At 35.8% G+C, this 20384-nt stretch overlaps 1 protein-coding gene across 1 annotated transcript in view; it reads right to left on the bottom strand.

The window, feature by feature from the left end:
* The window catches only part of LOC145680966 (heat shock 70 kDa protein 4L-like), a 284315-nt gene that overhangs the window by 124355 nt on the left and 139576 nt on the right, over positions 1 to 20384 (bottom strand). The window contains exon 7 of the mRNA XM_081752181.1: positions 9384 to 9642. Coding sequence (XP_081608307.1) covers positions 9384 to 9642 — 259 coding nt within the window. The remainder of the gene's footprint in view (positions 1 to 9383; positions 9643 to 20384) is intronic.

The raw sequence follows: 20384 nt of genomic DNA, 5'->3' as shown, positions 1-20384 counted from the left end.
GGTTATACTCAACTACGAATTGAACATAGCGAAATATGAAGATAAACACGGAAAAACGAAAATAATGAGCTTCAGCAGCACAAAAATAAACCATGCACAATACACCTCAAGGGAGAAGGGCTAGAATAAGTCGAAAAATTCACATATCTCGGGGGTTTCCATTAACAAAAGCGGAAAGATAGAAGAACTGAACTGCAGAATAACAAATACAGGCAGAATATATGCCGCCATTAACAGAGGATTCTTAGGGAAGAAAGAAATAAGCCAGGAAACAAAAACAGCAGTCTACCGATCTATATGCATCAATATACTTACCTGTGGGAGAGTCATGGGTACAAAGTGAGAAAGAGGAACAAAAGCTATAAGCAGCAGAAATGAAAATTTTGAAAAGAGCTGCAGGAGAAACAAGGAAGGATAGAATTGGTAATCAAACCATCAGGCAAACAATGAAAGTTAAACCAATACAAATGCATATTGAACACGTTCAGCTTCGAAGGCTAAGGCATTAAAGAGAAAAGGTTTTCAAAACAAATGTGGGAAGCAACACAAGGAAGGTTATGACAGAAAGGATAAAACGGCAGACAAGACAAACTTGGAAAAGAGCTATAGAAAATACTTCCAAAAGACACGTTATTCCAAAGGAAAGAGTGAAGAATCTGAAGCAGGACAGAAGCAAGTGGCGAGCTCTCTGCAAAACTTCGACAGCCAACTGACAGAAGCAAATCGGATTAAGTAAAAAGTACAGTAATGAATTTTACAAATTAAAAAAGAACATAGAACAATTATTAACTTAAACGTGAGTACCTCAAACAAAAAAACAGCAATAAATAAATAATTATTACGAAATGGTAACGGAAATTTCGAGTTGTAACACGCTGACAGCAACCATAAACAACTGAAAACAGAATCGTATAGCCACGAGCTTGAGGATATTTTAAGTCAAAAATTAAAGAAAAGTCACGTCACTGGTGCAACAAGTTTTAAACTGTTCTCTTTCGTGAAATGGACAGATTGCCTATTTCCAAGTAAGAACTACTCGTTCAATTTCATATAACAGGTCTTTTCTCAAATTCCACCTCAATAATCTCGTAGATTATGTTATGTTTTAATTATTTATTTATTTATTTATATTTTTATTTATTTTACAGACTTTATTAAGATATTCACTCTTAATAGCTATTGAATGTGACAGTGTATAGAATTTCCACTTGATGTAATAATTATGGCTTGTAAAGAGTGGAAATGACCTGTTCAAATCGCAGATGGAATTTCTTAAGCGTTGCTGTGTCAAAGTTCATAAACACATGTTATTTATCAGTCATGAAAAGAGCTATTTCAGTCTATGTGCAACCAGGAAAAGTGAATATTTTATTAAACAGTCAAACGCGGATTTAGTTAGCTTAAAAATATCTTGCGTAGACTGTATGCAAAGCTGTAGGTAAATCTGCATTCTCATCCATTATGAGACTCTTGACAAAACAAAGCTCTTAAACGTAATTTCAGTAATATTCACAATAGTTTGCAACGATCTAAGAAATCATAATAAAATTCAAGGCCATATCCCATGTTTTATTAAAGATTGTTCTAGCTGTATAATTTCAATCCAGAAAGTTACTGTCCCTAATCCAAAACTGGAACAGAAGAGTAACATATATATGTCGATAATAAACATATAACCGATCTATTCGTCTATAGTTTGCGCCAACTCTTTGCACCCAGCACGGATGAGCGACCTTTTCTCTGATACGTCTTACAATGATCAAAAATACAATTTACACATCTCTTTTGAGGCAATAATATTACATGGCCAGAAGCACCGCTAAGAAACTTGCCTCATGAGCCATCGTCGGGTCGAACAATGTCTGCAAGTGGATCAACATCGTTCCTTTTAGCCTTTCTGAGGATATTGTCACACAGTAGGCCATTATGCACCCAAGCCACCGTCACCTCGAAAGATCTATATATGCTTAGCGATCTTAATTGAGTAAAATACCACAATGGTAATTCTAAGGAGTAAACAACTGACAGCAGAACAGCTAAACCTTTGAACTTATTCTTTCCTTCAGTTTACAACTCTTTTTCTGCATTACGTGTAATTTTCCAATTCCAGGTCTGTCAGCTGTATCTTACCTTATTCTAGAATAAAGCACCAATCATGCAATGTTTTGTCTATGAAAACAACTATGTAGCCACACTTCATGCCACAACTAGGAAGTTCGTCTATGGAAATAGTTGGCAGAGAGACCGAGAATTGAACCCGCAGTTTTGGCAGTCGTGTAGCTTTCGTCACCAGTACGTGAAAGTGTTATGAGATGTCATCGATCGTCTCCAAGGTCGAACCCGAGCTTACAGCCCGACCAACAGAGAGTTAAGTCAGCTGAATGGAAGATGACCGAGAGGACCGTTCAGATTGTTATCGTTGGATGTGAAACATCTCCATATGCACGGTAAATAGTCGAATCATGTCACTATTGAAATCAGTAAAAGATTCTTTCCAACTTTGCTCTGGACTGATTTAGTCAATGACATTAATGTTTGACGGGTTTAGCCTATGTTACTCATTCTGAGTAAGATTCTTGATTGATTCTCCGGAAAAAAATGAAATGAAATTTTAAGTTTTACGTCCCAGGGTTATGCCATCTAGGCTATAAGAGACGGTGCTCATGAAAAATGAATGAAATAGTGGAATGAAGACAAGTGGAGGAAACTGGAGAACCCCGAGAAAACCCATGCACACTGTGTTTGTCCACCATGAAGTTCACTTGGCGCTAGCTGGGATCGAACCACGAATTCCATGTACCAGAGGTGAAGGCTCTACCACTGAGCCATCACGGCCCTCTTGATTCTCCGGAGTGTGATATAGTGATGAGAGAAGAACTTTTGGAGAGCGTGTAGTAAGTGCCTGGAGATACGCTGGAACACCATCGAATTTTGGTGAGATAAAAGTTCAAAGCACATAAAATGTCTTTTATTCCATCTTTACCTTTAATGCTGGTATCATTACTTTTATATTTTTAATTGTTGCATTTTATTTCTGATAATTGTTGTGCCCAGATATTGCTCTACTATGACTTCTGAGAACATCCCATAAGAATTTCACTACTAAACACAAATATTCATGAGTACTTCCTGAGTCATCCTTGGTATCTGTATACTAATTTCTAAATATCCAGGTATTTTGGTAAGTTCAACGTAGCTTTCGTATCAGTTTACATAGCCCTTTGTGACATGTTACAATAATAACAAAAAAGTGAATGTGTCAAATTGGTAAAGTTTATGATACATGTAAATAGAAATACAGAAACATTACGCATAAACATCTCTTGAAAAATAACACAAATAATACATACCAAATGTAAACTATAAACTTCATAGTTCAGGTGATAGCTGCCAATTAAACTTTAATCGTGTTTCACACAGAAAATTTAAGAACGACCACACGCAAACTTAACTTCTATGGTTTGGGTAATCTTTAAGTGTTCTTAAAATTAAAAAAGTGTCAGAGACTTTCATATGTAATGAGTTTGATTTAAAAAAAAAAAAAACAAAAAACAAAGTTAGCGTATTGAATTGTATAGATGTCGGGGAGATTGGCCGACTATAGCGCTGTTGTGGCAATCTACAGAACTATATCTATTCGAAATTTACGTCACGAGTTATAAGCTTCAATTGTGAAGCTGAAATCAAATTGGTCGGAACAAAAATCTGTAATAACGAGTTCAGTGAAAAGTGAATATATAATTTTGGATATAATAGTTATCTTAAATCAATTGTTCGCGAAACTAGAAAAGGCAAAATTAATATTGTGCTATGATACCAGTTAAGAATTGTATTTGGTAAGTGTTATTTTTCTTTTAAAATATTAAATTTTATGTATTATTCTTGAAATTAGTGGTTAAATAGGTTTTCAATAGATTGTATACGTATTATATCCTGGTTATCATGACTGAACTTGCTTCTAATGAAGCTTGCCTTGTAAAGATCACATTAGTTAAGTGCTAGAAATATCAATCATATTAGCAGATTGCTTTTATGTCTATGGAATTTAAATTGGATAATTTGTTAAATTACTCGTTTTTTGGAAATAGTTATACTGTTGTTGTTCGATATAAATTTGAGAAAAATTGTAATTAAAATTGCATTATTTAGAACATTGCTTAATCATTTCTCCTTTTAATCGTTGAATAATATTAGAATAATCCAAAGGTTGTGTTTTTCGATTTAGATCTTTATGTATGTATAACTATTTTGAAAGGTTCAATTGTTCTATGCAATTCTAACATAATTTTTGCCAGAAAATTAATTGTTGGGGAGCCATTCATTCCTCCTCGACCAGTGACGTTACGATATTGGACCGCCATTACTTAACGCACGTTACACAAATTTCAGCTTCACTATTCAATTCTCATATTTTTTCTCAAGTGGCAGAATAAAGAAAAAATTGACTTTAGTGAAATGCAAGCTTTTATAACTGATAATTCTGCAATTTGGATTATTAAATGTATAACCATGTCTTTGTTGCCTTTATAGTAAGTTTAATGAATAAAAAGAAATTTATCATAGAAGAGCCGGGAAGGTCAGATTGGCTATACGCGGAAGTGCAGAGGTATTTACAGTATAGGCCAGTTTTGTAATTCATTCCAGTTATTGAATAACATACAATTTAGTAGAAGAATATTGGAAGGTACGTTGGGTTTTTCTTCCTAATACTGTTGATATAATTTAGAAAAATGAGTATCAGTAATATAAGTAGGTCTACAATCAATTAGTTTTGAGTGGATTTTCAAATGGGGATCATGGTATTTTCGTAGATGCATTAAATCGCTCTTAAGATATGGTATTTACTCACGACAGTTCTTGGGCAAGAGATCCATTGTTTCGTAGAGAAAATAACGAAAGGCTACAGTTAACATCCAGCACTCCTTCTCTTACGAACAGGTGTTCGACCTTGAACCCGCGACGTGTTGTTAGTGTGAATGTTGATGTAGATCAAGAAAAAAAAGAAGTTGATAGAGACGTAACAACGCAGCTACAATATTAAATAGGTTTATATCTCCATTAGGAGAGAGAGAAATAAAACGCCGTTACATAGAGCGATTACAACGTAGAAACGAAAATACCATGACATATGTTATTGATGTTATAGACTGTTTAGAAGTGTATAATGCACATCATAATTCTGCATTAATATTTGATATTGTGATGAATGGTATAAATCCCCAGATAAAATTTGAATTATTTAAAAATAACATGCCGGCTAATTTAGAGCAATTGTTAGATGAATATGAACAGTTTACCGGTACAGGTGTGGACAAAAAACTGATTATATTAACTTCGTATGTCTATTTGTTTATGAAATTCCATACTAAGGTTTACAAAGTGAAAATGTTTTTGGTTGGCAATTGGAACCCGTCTTTATTTTGGGAATAAAAGATCTTAAAGCTATACAGGTGCAGATAGACTTATGTTCTAATAAACTAACTTTGAATCAAGAAGGAGTGACAGTTCCTATAATGTATACTTTAAATTCGTCTATTAGTGATAATAATAATGCTGCTAGTAGACATTTATTTCGCAGTGATATGCTGAGGTCAGCTGACATTCGATGAGAGGAGGGAGTTCGGAGTCGGAGGCAAAGCAGTAGGACAAGCTGCAGTGTTGCCAATTCTACTGGGTTAGAAGATTCTCATGATAGGCACAATCTTTGTGGACAGAAGACTACTCAACGATTGATGGTGGACCCTCAATTAGTTCAGCTTGATCCCACGTTACAACGCTATGTTGATTCTTTAATTACTGATTATTCAGATGTGTTTAGTGATAAAGTTGGAGAGATAAAAGATTATGAATATAAAAGAAGAGTAAATGATGATAATCCGATAAGAAAAAAAGCCTATTCTATGACAAGGCCTGATCAAAAATGTTTGGATTCTATTTGGGATGAATTATTAAATCAAAATATTATACAACCATCTGATAGTAATTGAGCCTTTCCATGTTTTTTTTTTTTAGTTCAAAACAAAACTGGAGATAAAAGAGTTATAGTAAATTACCAAGATCTCAATAGGAGACTATATTTAAACTACCAGCATACACCGGGGATAGAGGATATTTTGTCTTAACTTTCTAAAGGATGTATTTTTTTCAATTTTTGACGCTAAAAAAGCTTAATTGCACATCAAATTGTCGCCGGAGTCATGAAAATATACTGCATTTTTAACACATCGTGGACTATTTGAATTTAAGTATTTACCATTTGGGTTATCAGCTGAATCTTTTATGCTTTCAAAAATTATGAATGATATTTTGTATCCTTTAAAATCTGAGGGATTAGATTGGTATTTTGACGATCTGATTTTATATGCAATAAAAATTTACATAGAACTAAAAAATATGGTAGTTTACTTTACAGATTATTTGCTTTTGATTTTGAGGTTAAATATTTGCCAAGTAATATGAACATTCCATCAGATTTTATTTCAAGGTTGCATAATAACCAAAATTTTGAACAGATGGACTTGGATCCAACATTGGAGGAAGAGGTAAATAACTTTTGTATGATGAATTTATGGCATATGACGTTTGCTAGTGTCTCCATTGAAAATTATCAGAGAAAAGACTCTGAATTATCAGGTATAATTGAACGTTTGGAAAATAAACAATTAGTTGATGGTTATAAGTTAGTAAAATAATCCTCTGTAAAAAGACTAGGGCAGTAAGGAATCCTTATAAAATATGTATACCTAAGAGTTTATCTAAATCAATTATCGAATACTATCATTCTAGTATTATACCGGGTAGTCACCAAGGGATTTCAAGGACTATAGGTCAAATATCGTCACGTTATACATGGGATGGATTATTAAATGACATTAAGGAGTTCGTATCCAGTTGTAATCTGTCAGAAATGTAAGAGTGACGATAAAAAAAAAAAAAAGTCAATTAGTACCTCAATTTGTGACTATCGTCAACGGCATCTGGTATACTGACGTAATATGTCCAGTCTGCGATTCGAGATCCGGACGATATTGTCTTACAGTGGTAGATTCACTATCTAAAAAGAGTATTTTTGGAACCATTTCGAACTTTATCTAGTCAGACTAGTATAAATAAACTATATAAGCTTATGTGTAGGCACGGTTTTCCATTTTGTTTAGCACATGACAATCATAGTGTGTATACTTCTTCAAGATTTAAAGAATTTTTATATGGGCAAGGTATTCGGAATATATGTATATCGAGTTATTATAGTGCCTCGAATCAGGCGGAGACACATTCGCGTAGTGAAGGTCAGTTTGAAAATTTATTTTCAGGATAAACAGACCCAATGGAATCGTAGAATTTATGAAATCGAGTTTTCGATTAATTCAGCTATTCACTCAGAATTAAAATGTTCTCCGTTTGAGTTAACTTAGAATTACAATGTAAGCGACCCATTAGATGTTAAATGGAATATTCAAGAGGTTGATATTCATTCTAAGAATAGACATAACTGGGTTAATGTGATTCATAATATGGAACGTGCTTGGCAACGTAGAAAGAAAATTTTTGATAAAAGGCGTATACCTACCACATACCAAATTGGTGATAAGGTACTTTTGAAAGCTCAGTTTAAATCTTCCTTAGCGGACAAGATAACCAAATCAGTGTGTCCAAGGTGGCAGGGGCCCGTACGAAATTGTCAAATTTTTAGGTCCAAACAGTATTCAAGTAAAAGCCATTGATAATGATAGGGATGTAAGACTCGTGTATCTCTGGCTAAGATATATCGTGAGCGAAGGAATGTTTAATAATAATAATAAAAAGTTACTTTAATATGGTCATAATATGTAAGATTAATAAATTTTATTACTGTATAAAATCTGCACTGATATAACTGGTAAAAAGTCAATCTATGATAAGGTTGTAATTTTAACATATTTTAATGTGTTTGTACGTTAATGCTTGTTTTTGTTTTCCAGGCCTGGAAATCTGTATTGCTGATAAATGTCCGTGGCTGTTCTTGTATGTATCAATATTTCTACAACCTAAAGGATAAAACTATGTATGTAATTTCTTGTAATCCTGAATCGAAGTAAGCGAATTGTATTATTAAAGAATTTTCTCGATTGTAATTTGACTGGTATCTATAATCGGAAAAACATATAAAACAATAAGAAAAACAAGATGAAAGAAATTGTAATATATTTATGAAATGAATTGATCTGACATAGTGACTATTTATACTAATATTTGATTTGTAATTGGTGCTAATGGGTGTATGGTTGGATGTCGTAAGTAGATTGTAAGTTGTGTGGATGTTTTATTAGGGGGGTTATTAGTTTCTTTGGTTTCATTATTTTTGTTTTGGTAGTAAATGTGGAGTACTAATATCAATAGTTGGTATAAATGGTTTAGAATAACTATTTAGAATTTGGAAAATTAATAATTTTGATCTTAAGACTAGACAGACACCGATTAATGTATATTCATAAATATTAGCTAAATTTTTGAATAGTCAAAAATTTTGGCCTAGGGGCGAATGTTTGTAATGAGTTTGAAAAAAAAAAGTTAGCGTATTGAATTGTATAGATGTCGGGGAGATTGGCCGACTATAGCGCTGTTGTGGCAATCCACAGAACTATATCTATTCGAAATTTACGTCACGAGTTATAAGCTTCAATTGTAAAGCTGAAATCAAATTGGTCGGGACAAAAATCTGTAATAACGAGTTCAGTGAAAAGTGAATATATAATTTTGGATATAATAGTTATCTTAAATCAATTGTTCGCGAAACTAGAAAAGGCAAAATTAATATTGTGGTATGATACCAGTTAAGAATTGTATTTGGTAAGTGTTATTTTTCTTTTAAAATATTAAATTTTATGTATTATTCTTGAAATTAGTGGTTAAATAGGTTTTCAATAGATTGTATACGTATTATATCCTGGTTATCATGACTGAACTTGCTTCTAATGAAGCTTGCCTTGTAAAGATCAATTAGTTAAATGCTAGAAATATCAATCATATTAGCAGATTGCTTTTATGTCTATGGAATTTAAATTGGATAATTTGTTAAATTACTCGTTTTTTGGAAATAGTTATACTGTTGTTGTTCGATATAAATTTGAGAAAAATTGTAATTAAAATTGCATTATTTAGAACATTGCTTAATCATTTCTCCTTTTAATCGTTGAATAATATTAGAATAATCCAAAGGTTGTGTTTTTCGATTTAGATCTTTATGTATGTACAACTATTTTGAAAGGTTCAATTGTTCTATGCAATTCTAACATAATTTTTGCCAGAAAATTAATTGTTGGGGAGTCATTCATTCCTCCTCGGTCAGTGACGTTGCGATATCGGACCGCCATTACTTAACGCACGTTACACAAGAAATTTACCTCTCATTTTCTGTTACTCCTTCCTTCCATACTAAGGTAACTGATCTGTGAAAAATATCCTTCACTTTAATCTTACGGACTTGAATTGTTGGTGTCAACATTGCAGCCTGAAGAGCGCATCCTTTTGCAACGGCCTCTTCTTGATTAAGAGTATTACTTGGTTCCTTCCGAAATACTTTCTCAATTAACTTCTTAACAGCAGGAATACGAGTAGATCCACCTACAATTTCCACAGCGTCGATAACATCAACACTGAGTCCTATAAATTAAACGAGAAATGCAGCAGATATATTATTTTTCTTTCAAGAATTGAAACAACTGAGGTAAAATCAAATTTGATACGCAGATCAGCAATCTCCATAGATCTACTTCTCGTACAGCAAAATCTTAGCTTATCGTTATATAAAATAACAATTAGAAAGACTGTGTTATACCCATAATAAACATATTTATAAACTAGTTATTTTTAGGAAAACAGCGGATCTACGGCTTAGGAACATAATCCGTTCCATAACACAGTTCGTGAATGTAAATGTTTCCTAATAGAAATTGTTTTTCGCAATAAACTTACCCTAAATACAATCAATACGTTCTAGTCACAGAAAAATTGTACCAATTTAATGGAATCATATCGAGTTAGAAACACGTCAATGTCTGGGTATGCAACGGTCAGGTGTTAGGCAACTCTGTATTATGTGAGCAGTAATAGAATGGCAATATGCACTGAACTGAGCAAAAGATGGTGCCAAAAATGAGCGACCCCTATGGTTCCCAAGAGGGCAAATTGTTGGCACTCAGTTATGTAATGCGAGCTTGACGAAAGTAGAAAGTGTGCTGGGTGTCACGAAGGACAAAGTCCAAAGTGATGACGGCATACAAAACTCACAGTAAACGACATTGGTGAAGAGGAAAGTGGTTGGAAGAAAACATTCAGACAAGTTCCGCCGAGCATTAAAGCGGACTGTCATTCAGATCTGTCGTGCGACTGTGGTGGAAGTAGAGATGCAAGGGCTCGGAAAAAACCGGCTTTTTTGGAAAAAAAACTCGGTTTTTTCTGCTTCGCTTTTTTGCTTGGGAAATTTTGGGCTTTTTTCAAAATTCTGCTTTAAATTGATAAAGCAGACTTTGTTTCGCTTCTCTATAACACAAAAAATCATTTAATTAGTGGTTGATGCTGATAATAATATAAAACCTCGAAAATAAATTATGAATTTCTAAAAGATATTTCAAACAATTTTTCTTCAACATATTTACATTATGAATTCCACAGGATTAACCAATGTATATAATAAGAATTTTTTAACCTCCTACATACAACAGTAAGCAGAGTTGGCAAGAACCATGGTTGTTTATGAAAATGCCAAAAACCCGTTTTTAGGGGGATGTTTAAACCAGGCTTTTTTGGTTTAATCCAGGCTTTTTTGATTTAGATTTTTTGCTTTATGTGTTTATATTACATATTCACAGAAATAAGTTTGTTTCGCCTTGGTGTTACTATGCAACAGCGGGGTTATGCCAGAAGAATTCCCATAAGCTTAAAGAAGCCCGGTCAGTAAATTTCTTAAATTGAGAATCTCCCGCCCTAGCCATCGGGAAAATCCCGTCATTACTTGAAATGTAAGACAATAACGGGAAAATCCCTTTATTGCTTTGCATGTAAAATTTAAAGGTCAACCTATCATAATCAGTACGCTAAAACTGAGGTATTAAATTACAAATTTAGTACGTAGATATCATTGAAAGTCCAATCCAAGCTAATGTTGGAAGCTACGTAGGAAACCGATAAATTTTGCCAATTTCTATCAATATATTTAAGCAATCTTGGCTTCTTTATAAAACAGGCATTTAGGCATGCAGAAATATACAATTTGGTTTCGTTTTGCATGTTTAGGCTTAACATCCTTACGAAATACCGAGGTTATCAAGGAAAAGACTTTCGCTTAAACTGACATCCGAACCGCTACTTGATTTACGCATGAAAGAAGAGTTGTGGTTCGACCGAGAATTGAACATGGGACACCTTGATTAAAAGGTGAAAGGGAAATAAAACTATTGCAGGTGGTTTGATATCTGGAAACGTCACCATGAAGTTCACACGATTCGCATTTTTCATTCTTTTTTATTTTTTTGGTTTAAACCAGTTATTAAAAAAAAAAAAAGTTTGTGTAAACCAGCCAACCCTAAAAGTAAACACTTCTTTTAAAAAATACACAAATAACTAGCAAAATAGTATGTTGTATTTTTACTTCAAAATATTCCACCCTCTTTTTGAAACAAAATAAAATTAAAATAAAACATAAGAGAAATACTTAGATTTATATGATACACTTAAAGGCTGCACATCTAGAGCTTTTGGTTCTGCACATTCTTGAAATTCTACAGTTAAGTATTATATAACCACCATCACGTTTTACCCAATCCTCAAGTTTTCTGAATTTTTAACAAGAGGGATTCAACATATCATTACGGAACTCCCCCCCCCCCCCACACACACACAAAAAGGACTACGGAATATATTAAGTTAAGCTAAATACAATTGTTGCACAACAAACATGACTGAGTGATTAGCTTTTGCGCTTCTATCGGTAATTCCGGGATTCAACCAGCATTCGACCATTCTGACAAAGCTTTTTTTTTTCTTCATTCCATCTGTGAATGTAGAAATAGTGCGTGTACTGTGAGTTGGCCGACTTCCTTTCTTATTGTTTTTAAATCGTTATTATTACTAATTACCAGCAGTGACGGTTTTGCGAAGGTTAGGGGGCGGTCTTTCGGACTGAAGCCCGTTCCCCAAAGTTACGGAATGTCTGCAGCAAACGAAATATCTATTTGTTATGCCTTTACTCATAAACTTTAAGCTCCAGTCAAATAAAAATTACGAATGTTTAGAAAAACTAAACATTAGTAAGAAAAACCCTTCCCAAAATACTTCCGCCCTTCCCAAATCCGCCACTGATTCTCAGTATAAAATGATTTTTAAAGTTGTATCCGGAAGATTATTGCTAAACATATAAACGAAACGAAATATTAGTTATGCCTGTACTCATAAACTTCAAGCACCTCCCAAATAAAACTAGGACTTTTTAGGAAACGAAACAATCAGGAAAAACCCTCCTAAAGTACTTTTCAAATCCGCTACTGATTATTTGTATAAATTGTTATTCAAGGTTGAGTCCGGAAAATTATTGCTAAATCACTTCACAGCTACATTATAACAGAAATGTGGAAGTACGGCTTGACGGATATATTGAAAAACGTACGCTTTGACGGACAAATAGAAGAACGGGCAAGTTTAACTTTTGCGCTAGAAGCTAGAGTTCTAAAAGCTCCTAGAAATGAACACGGATGACAAACTAAAATGATCTAGAGGAGAAAAAAGATGTCGATAATTCAAAAGTTAAAATAAAGTTAAATAGCCTCTAAAATTGCCCTCAAATACTACATTCTTCATGTTAGCTTTAATTCGTAAAACATGTGCTCCATCCATCTTGATGATAAATTTCAGACCGAAATATCGCGTTTAGGTCACGGAATTCTTATCTAACTATAGAATATACTATAAGAAAGCTATTTAGATAGAAAAATCATGAAAATGAAAGAAGCCAAAATTTCCAAAATTCTCGTTTTTTCCCAAAAAAGCCGGCTTTTTATGTGAAAAAAAAACATCGATTCAAAAAAGCCGGCTTTTTTACATCTCTAGGTGGAAGTGATGGAGAAAGTCTTCGTGGCAACTTTCCTCGTTCTATTCTAATATCAATGCCACTCTGTTTCCAGGGGCGTCGTCAAGGGGGGGGGTAAAGGGGGGAGCCTCCCCCCCCCCAAAGTTTCCAATCTCTTGACAAGTTGGCAAACTAAAATACATAGTTGGCAATTTAAAGAATGCCATTTTGTTCAATTGACTTATTCGGTTTAACATTTTCTTAGGTATGGTACCCAGTTACTGCAAATTATTATCAATTCTCCTATAGACTTGGCATAAGTTTTGTGTAGTTTCCAATCTTGAAATAAATTGATATATTCGTTTAAAGTTTCTTTACTTGTTGCAAGTGATTACACTTCACTTTTGTTCATTTGATATTCGTAAACATTTTGAAGAATCTTTAATGAAAATCGGGAACTGTACCACTGACAAAAGCAGAATAGAGTTGGCATGCAAAGACACACAAAAGAGACGTTTCGGTGGCAAGTAGAGCATTGGACGCAAAAGCATTTGATAAAAGAGCGTATACAAGGCAACAGGTAGTGACTGGTTAGTATTAAGCGTGCCATACATCCCGTGAAAACGGGACAGTTCCGATTTTGGGCCCGAGAATCCCGCGTCCCAATAAATTTAGTCGGGACAGGCAAATGTCCCATATTTTAATTCCATTCCGTTTCTGCTATCAATATAAGCTTATTCAAAAAGTAATGAAGTGGCTGGGATAATGCGAATGAAGAATAAGGTGTAGCATGTAACAGTTTTGAGCAAGTTATCACAATACCCTGTCCGACTTGATAGCAAGCGAAATTTGCAACACTACTTTTTCCATTGTACAGTCACCCACATAAGTACCTGGACCCCAAGTCATGGAATTATAACAGTCAGGGGTCCAGGTACTTATGTGAGTGACTGTACCTGGTGGAAACTCGGACACTCTCCAACATAAAAAAAAAAGATGTAAGATGGCTTTGAGTGTTCCTACTGTACAAGCACAGGAAAGATGAGTGACTTTTTCTTCAGAGAGACATTAAATAAAGTAACAAGAATTACAATATTTATGAGAGGTTATGGGCACAGAATTGTGCTTGGTCCAGGGCTCAGAAATATGTACATTTGGTCCTGACAATTATACACGACACAAGGAGAAAAATCAACTTTTCATCAGATTAAACTGACAAACGTAATTTTGGCAAATACTACCATGTAAATAAATATTGCTAAACCCGCGAAGAATATTGAATGTAGATTGTGTCACTGATTTAAAGCGTTTGCATATTGTTTTTCTGTAAAACATTTTTATAACACATTATCTTAGGTTTTTAAGGAAATTTTTTTGTAGTTGGATTGTAAACATCTTCAGTCCGTAAAGTTAATTGCAGGGAACGACAAGAGAAAAGTAGCTGCAGCTTAGGGAACTTCCGCCTATTATATTGTTGAAAAAAATAAATGTCAGCTAGGCTAAAGGAGACGGTGATGATGAGAAATGAATGAAATGGTGGAATGAAGAAAGTGGGAGGAAACGGGAGAACCACGAGAAACCCACGCACACAGTGTTTTTCCACTACAAAGCTCACTTGAAATGAGCTGGGATCGAACCAAGGACCCCATGCACCAGAAGTGAACGCAATACCACTGAGCCACCGCGGCCGATTATACTGTTATTCATAACCAGAGGTACAGTTTATTGGATTGTGTTGGAAAGTTTGGGGGGGAAGGGGATCTAAGGTGTCCCGTATTCCCATAAAGAAAACATGGCAGGTTTATAAGTATAAACTTTTTACTATGTTTAGTATGTAAATTTGACAAATTTAAGTTGTTTCTTTTTCTAACAGTAAAATGTCAAAGGGAAGAAGATTTTGATACCAGAGTGAATATACTTTGTATTGTGTAACCGTGTATATTTTGTGTGTGAATAAACCTTTCGCTTTGAAACAAAAGAAGATCATATTAATTAGAGGACAAGAATCGCTTATTTCAGTTCTGTTTTGCAGTGAGACTTTCTATTTACAGGGCTTTTCGAGTAGGGAGAACTGAACAAAAGTGTGTTTTGGGAATGGTATCATCAGTGCCTTTCATAACGGAGGCCGATAGCCCTGGGCGCCGAAGAAAGGGGGCGCAAAATTGGGGAGAAAAATTAAGAAAGAGAGAAAGGAAAAACTATTTGGAATATTACTAGTATGTACTTAAATCCTCTTTCTGCTCTAGGAAATGGTCCTATAATGTTACTCATGTTAGGAAAATATATGTGCACATATATAAAATGGAAGGAAAAAGTAATAAAAGGTGTTCAAAATCAAGGAAAAGCAGGGTTTACTTTTGAAAATTTTCTTACGCTTCGCGCCAACCATGGTGGCGCTTCGCGAATGATCTGTCGCCCTAACTCGTTTGTACGAGGCCGCCGTCGTATACTCTCGCCCCGGGTGCTGATTTTCTATAGCACGGCACAGGGGGGCACAGTAGGTTTCTGGAAATGTTGTTCGATGGACGAAAGCTACAATGGATGAGTCAAGTCATTCTGTCGCTTCCGCTATGAACCTAAGTGCATGATTCCAAAAGTCACATTTTGGGGGGCCAAACAATACGTCTGCTGGGTGAAAGCATAGATCGGTGTGTGTTTCACTTCATTTTCATATAAATGTATTGCCTTTCCTACTTTACTTTTAATCACATAGTTGCTTCTTCCGGAAAGTAAAACAAAAATTGCAATTCTTCCTTTCTTTATAGTATTTATAAGTCAAAGCATTACGTAAACATTGTATGTTACTTATGTAGCTCATGGGGGGCAAGCGAGGCAGTGTCCCGGGCTTGCGGTTGAAGGCGCGCCTAAAAGGGAGGTTATATATTAGTATTTTTCTTGCCGGTAATTAATACTTTTCATCAGAGTGCAAAATTATGAAATCGAAGTGGGAGGAGACTGGAGGACAGAAGAGAAAAAAACTGCGCATTTCTGGTGAGAATTGACTGGCACATATTACCTAACCTAGCCATAAGTTGTCAAATTAACAGTTGTGCATCGTGGGAGATGATAATGATTCTGAGTTGAGGTGTGAAATTTTATTCGAAAACGGGGGCTGTTCGTATTCGTATCTCAGATGGGGCACGGAATGGGACGAATATGAAAATAAGGTTGCTGTAAAGTTTTCCGCAGGGTTGGTAAAAGTGAGACTAACGAGGGAACCTATCCAAGTGCAACTCTGACTTCGAGTCGAGACTATGGTCGTTGGATACCTTGTCCCAAAAGAACATAACACGAAAAGTGATACATCCTCGATCGCAACCGTTGCAGAGATATAAGCGTGAAAAGTTCGAAATTGAGCTCCATACTATACATTACAAAGTCAGCTTCCGGGTCAGATTTTTCGGAAACGGTCAGGTAAGGAAACTCAGCGAATACATATCAAAGTAGTGTTGGGAGCCCACCACCTTTTGAATGAAAAAAATGTTGCCCCCGGGGCACTCGCAGGGTCCCAGGTTGGGTCCAACTCAAAATTGGCAAATGGAACTGGGGGGTCAAGTAGCATATTGTATGAAAGCTATTGTTAAATAAAAGAAGATAGAACAAATCTCAACTCTCTATGATGACCCTGTGCAAACGGGCAACTGGTCAAAATGTCAATACAACCTACATCAGAAAATATATGGCCACTGCGACAGACTCTGCAACAATTTGTTTAACTTCAATACCTTGCAATTTTAAACGTGTTTTTCTGTTTTGTTATTGTCACAACTTAACGGATTTAGAAGAGTGGCCATATATTTTCTGATGTAGGTTGTATTGACATTTTGACCAGTTGCCTGTTTGCACAGGGTCATCATAGAGAGTTGAGATTTGTTCTATCTTCTTTTATTTAACAATAGCTTTCATACAATATGCTACTTGACCCCCGGTTCCATTTGCCAATTTTGAGTTGGACCCCGCCTGGGACCCTGCGAGTGCCCCGGGGCAACATTTTTTTCATTCAAAAGGTGGTGGGCTCCCAACACTACTTTGATATGTATTCGCTGAGTTTCCTTACCTGACCGTTTCCGAAAAATCTGACCCGGAAGCTGACTTTGTAATGTATAGTATGGAGCTCAATTTCGATCTTTTCACGCTTATATCTCTGCAACGGTTGCGATCGAGGATGTATCACTTTTCGTGTTATGTTCTTTTGGGACAAGGTATCCAACGACCATAGTCTCGACTCGAAGTCAGAGTTGCACTTGGATAGGTTCCCTCGTAAGATTTTCGAAACACTTGGTGTTTTTTTTTAAGCAAGACTTGGCATTTTTTAAATCAAGACTTGGCAATTTCAAGTTTCATCCCCCCTCCCAATCTTGTAATGCTCGCTACGCCGCTGTCTGTTTCATCTAATCTTATTGAAATGGCTACCTGGGAAAATAACGGAGCCCGACCGTGGTGCTGATTACGTCACCTCGACTAAGTGCCGAAGTTTAAAAAGTGTGTAAGCCTTTACCTTCACACAGCCCGTATCACCATTACCTGTCGCGGAGCTGCTGCTTTTTATACGATATTGTAGGAAGATTACAAACGTCACAGTACATTTAAATCTACGAGGGCGGGGTGAAAAGTTCTCAGCCTGACAATGAAAGACAATCAGTTCAAAAATTATTTTATTTTTCGACATAATCTCCCTTAACTTCAATACACTTGGTCCAGCGTTTCTCCAACTTCTCGGAAGTGAGAGTTTGGAAGGTTGTGAAAATATTCATCCACGACCCTCTCACCTTCTTCATTCGGTGTAAAGCGCTCCCCAGAAAAAAAATTTCTTCAAGTTTGGGAACAGATAGAAGTCTGAATGTGCCAAATCAGGAAAATATAGGGGATGGCCGAGCAAATCGTACCCCAAATCCCGCAGTTTTCCCATCGGCAACGCACCCTCGTGCACAGGTGCCTTGTCCTGGTGAAAGATGATTTTCTTCTTCAAGCCAAGCCTCTTCTCGCGAATTTTAGCATTCAGCTGGTCAAGAAGGTTGGAGTACCATTCGCTTGTAATTGTACTCCCTTTGCAAGGTAATCATTTAACAGGATCCCTTTCGCATTCCAAAACACACTGGCCATGACCTTTCCGGCCCATACGACCGTCTTCGCTTTCTTCGGCGCTGCACCACCGGCTTCCAGCTACTGCTTTGACTACTGTTTCATTTCTGGCGTGTAGTGGTGGACCCATGTCTCATCCATTGTCACAAATCGCCGCACAAAATCGGTCGTATCCCTTTTGAATCGGCCCAAAGATGCTGCGAAAATCGTTTTCGCATTCGCTTTTGGTCGGCTGTCAGCAAATGCGGCACCCATCTTGCGCAGAGCTTTCGCATCCCTAGTTCTTTGTGCAAGATGTTTCGCACCCGTTCCTCCGATATCCCCACACTCTCAGCTATCTAACTCGCCTGTCGTCCAACATAATATCATGCACTTTTTCGATTGTTTCCGGTTTCGAGAGATGTGCGATCACGTTTAAATTCAGCTGCCCACTTTTTAACGGTTGGCATGGAAGGAGCAGAGTCCCCGTAAACTTTTGTCAACTTCGGATGAATTCTCGTAGGGATTAAACCATCCAAAACGAAAAATTTGATTACCGCACGATATTCAAGTTTATCCATTTTCACAACACGCAAGACGTCTAACTGCAACAATGCCTGTGCACAAACTACTTGAGAGAACAAGTTGACACTTATACGAATAACTGAAAAGCGCCCCTAGGCAAGAACAATAAAATTTTGCTGATTCGAGTGCCATCTCTGGGTAAAGCCGAGAACTTTTCACTCCGCCCGTATATCATATCAATGATATGAAGTATCAAGTAAGACAACGAATCTACACATTCTGTTTTTGTATGTAGTGCTTAAATAATTATGTGTTGTAATTTCGGCAACACATACTTATTCAATTCTCTAGAGATTATCTTCAATGACATGAAGACATTGAAAAAAATGCATGTTCTGGCTACCGTATTGAACATTTTAGCCCCTGTTACTATTAAATTAGGAAATTTTGGAAGTTCAACGTTCAAAAGCGTAATCCACTTCTACACCTACTTTAAACCAAGTCTAAACTCGAGATAGAGTGAATCTACTCAGAACTGGAGTTTGAGGCCGAGAAAGCTTCAATTGCAAAATGGTTATCTCTAATTTGAATAGATATTCAGTTACTACGTAGAGGGGCATCACATAACGTCCCTTAACCACGTGGCTAGATAATCTCGATTTTTAGTTTACTTTCGTTTGTTTATGATTTTCAGGTTGTTTACATATATTTTAAATGTAAAAAGTGAAAACTTACTGTCTCACAACAGAAATAGAAGATCGGATTTAGCCGAAGTTAGAAGGAAGACGAATCGAATACGTATAACGATAGAGTACTAGTGGGGGACTTTGGCTCACTTTTGTGACCCTGGAGCTAGCACTACTCCCTTCAAATTTTGGCATGAATGCCTTGGATTACTTTAATTTTGGGGACAGATGAACAGGAAGTCGCCAAAATTAAAAATTATATAGGTTTCTATAGGACCATGATGTGCATCTCTGAAATATTGGGTGATCAATTTTGTTTCCCTTCTATGGGTATGGGTACAGAATAAGCAGAAATCAAAATTTCAGGCGATTCTGTCCTTTATGCTCTATTGCTTCATGTAGTCCAACGGATGGGGACATGAATCCAATTTCTTTCATAGGGCATGAGTACCATATTGCAGCCCTCACGAATTTTGGATAGGATTGCATAAGCACACCTCTTAAATTTGGGAATTGCCAGAAAAATAGAAAATGGTAATTCTTCTATAGGACTAAAGTATAAGCTTCTGTAAATGTTTGCCCCAAGTTATTTTTTCCCTCGATAAAAAGATGTCAAAAATATATACGTAATCAATATCTTTTCATCTGCGCGGTTTCTATCCTAATTTATCCTCTAACATAAGGCTTTATTGCATCAAATCATATCATTCAACAATCATATGAATGGACACATTTATTCATTCTCTTGAATAATATATATGCACTCCACTTAAATTTTGGCAGAGGTGTATTGACCCAACCCTTCAATTTAGGAACTGCTAAAATATAAAAACTGAGGGTTAAAAACTGTTAAAAGTAATATTTTGGAAGAAGAACGTTATGATTCACTTCTTAATTTGGAAGGGTATACACTTTGCAGTAGACTGAATGTTAAATCCCTGTAAGTTAAAAGTAGGGGCACGTACTATGTAAAATTAGGCAGCCTTATCTTGTTCCATTGGGTAAGGTATGATTCATTTTCTAGTTTGGGAACAATATCATAGGTTATGATACATTGAGTGTTAGACCCC

Source organism: Thermobia domestica, chromosome 3 (assembly GCF_964235325.1).
Source record: "Thermobia domestica chromosome 3, izTheDome1.hap1.1, whole genome shotgun sequence".
NCBI classification, from domain to species: domain Eukaryota; kingdom Metazoa; phylum Arthropoda; class Insecta; order Zygentoma; family Lepismatidae; genus Thermobia; species Thermobia domestica.
Note: the sequence above shows the minus strand (reverse complement) of the source record. Positions and strands in the feature narration are given on the sequence as shown.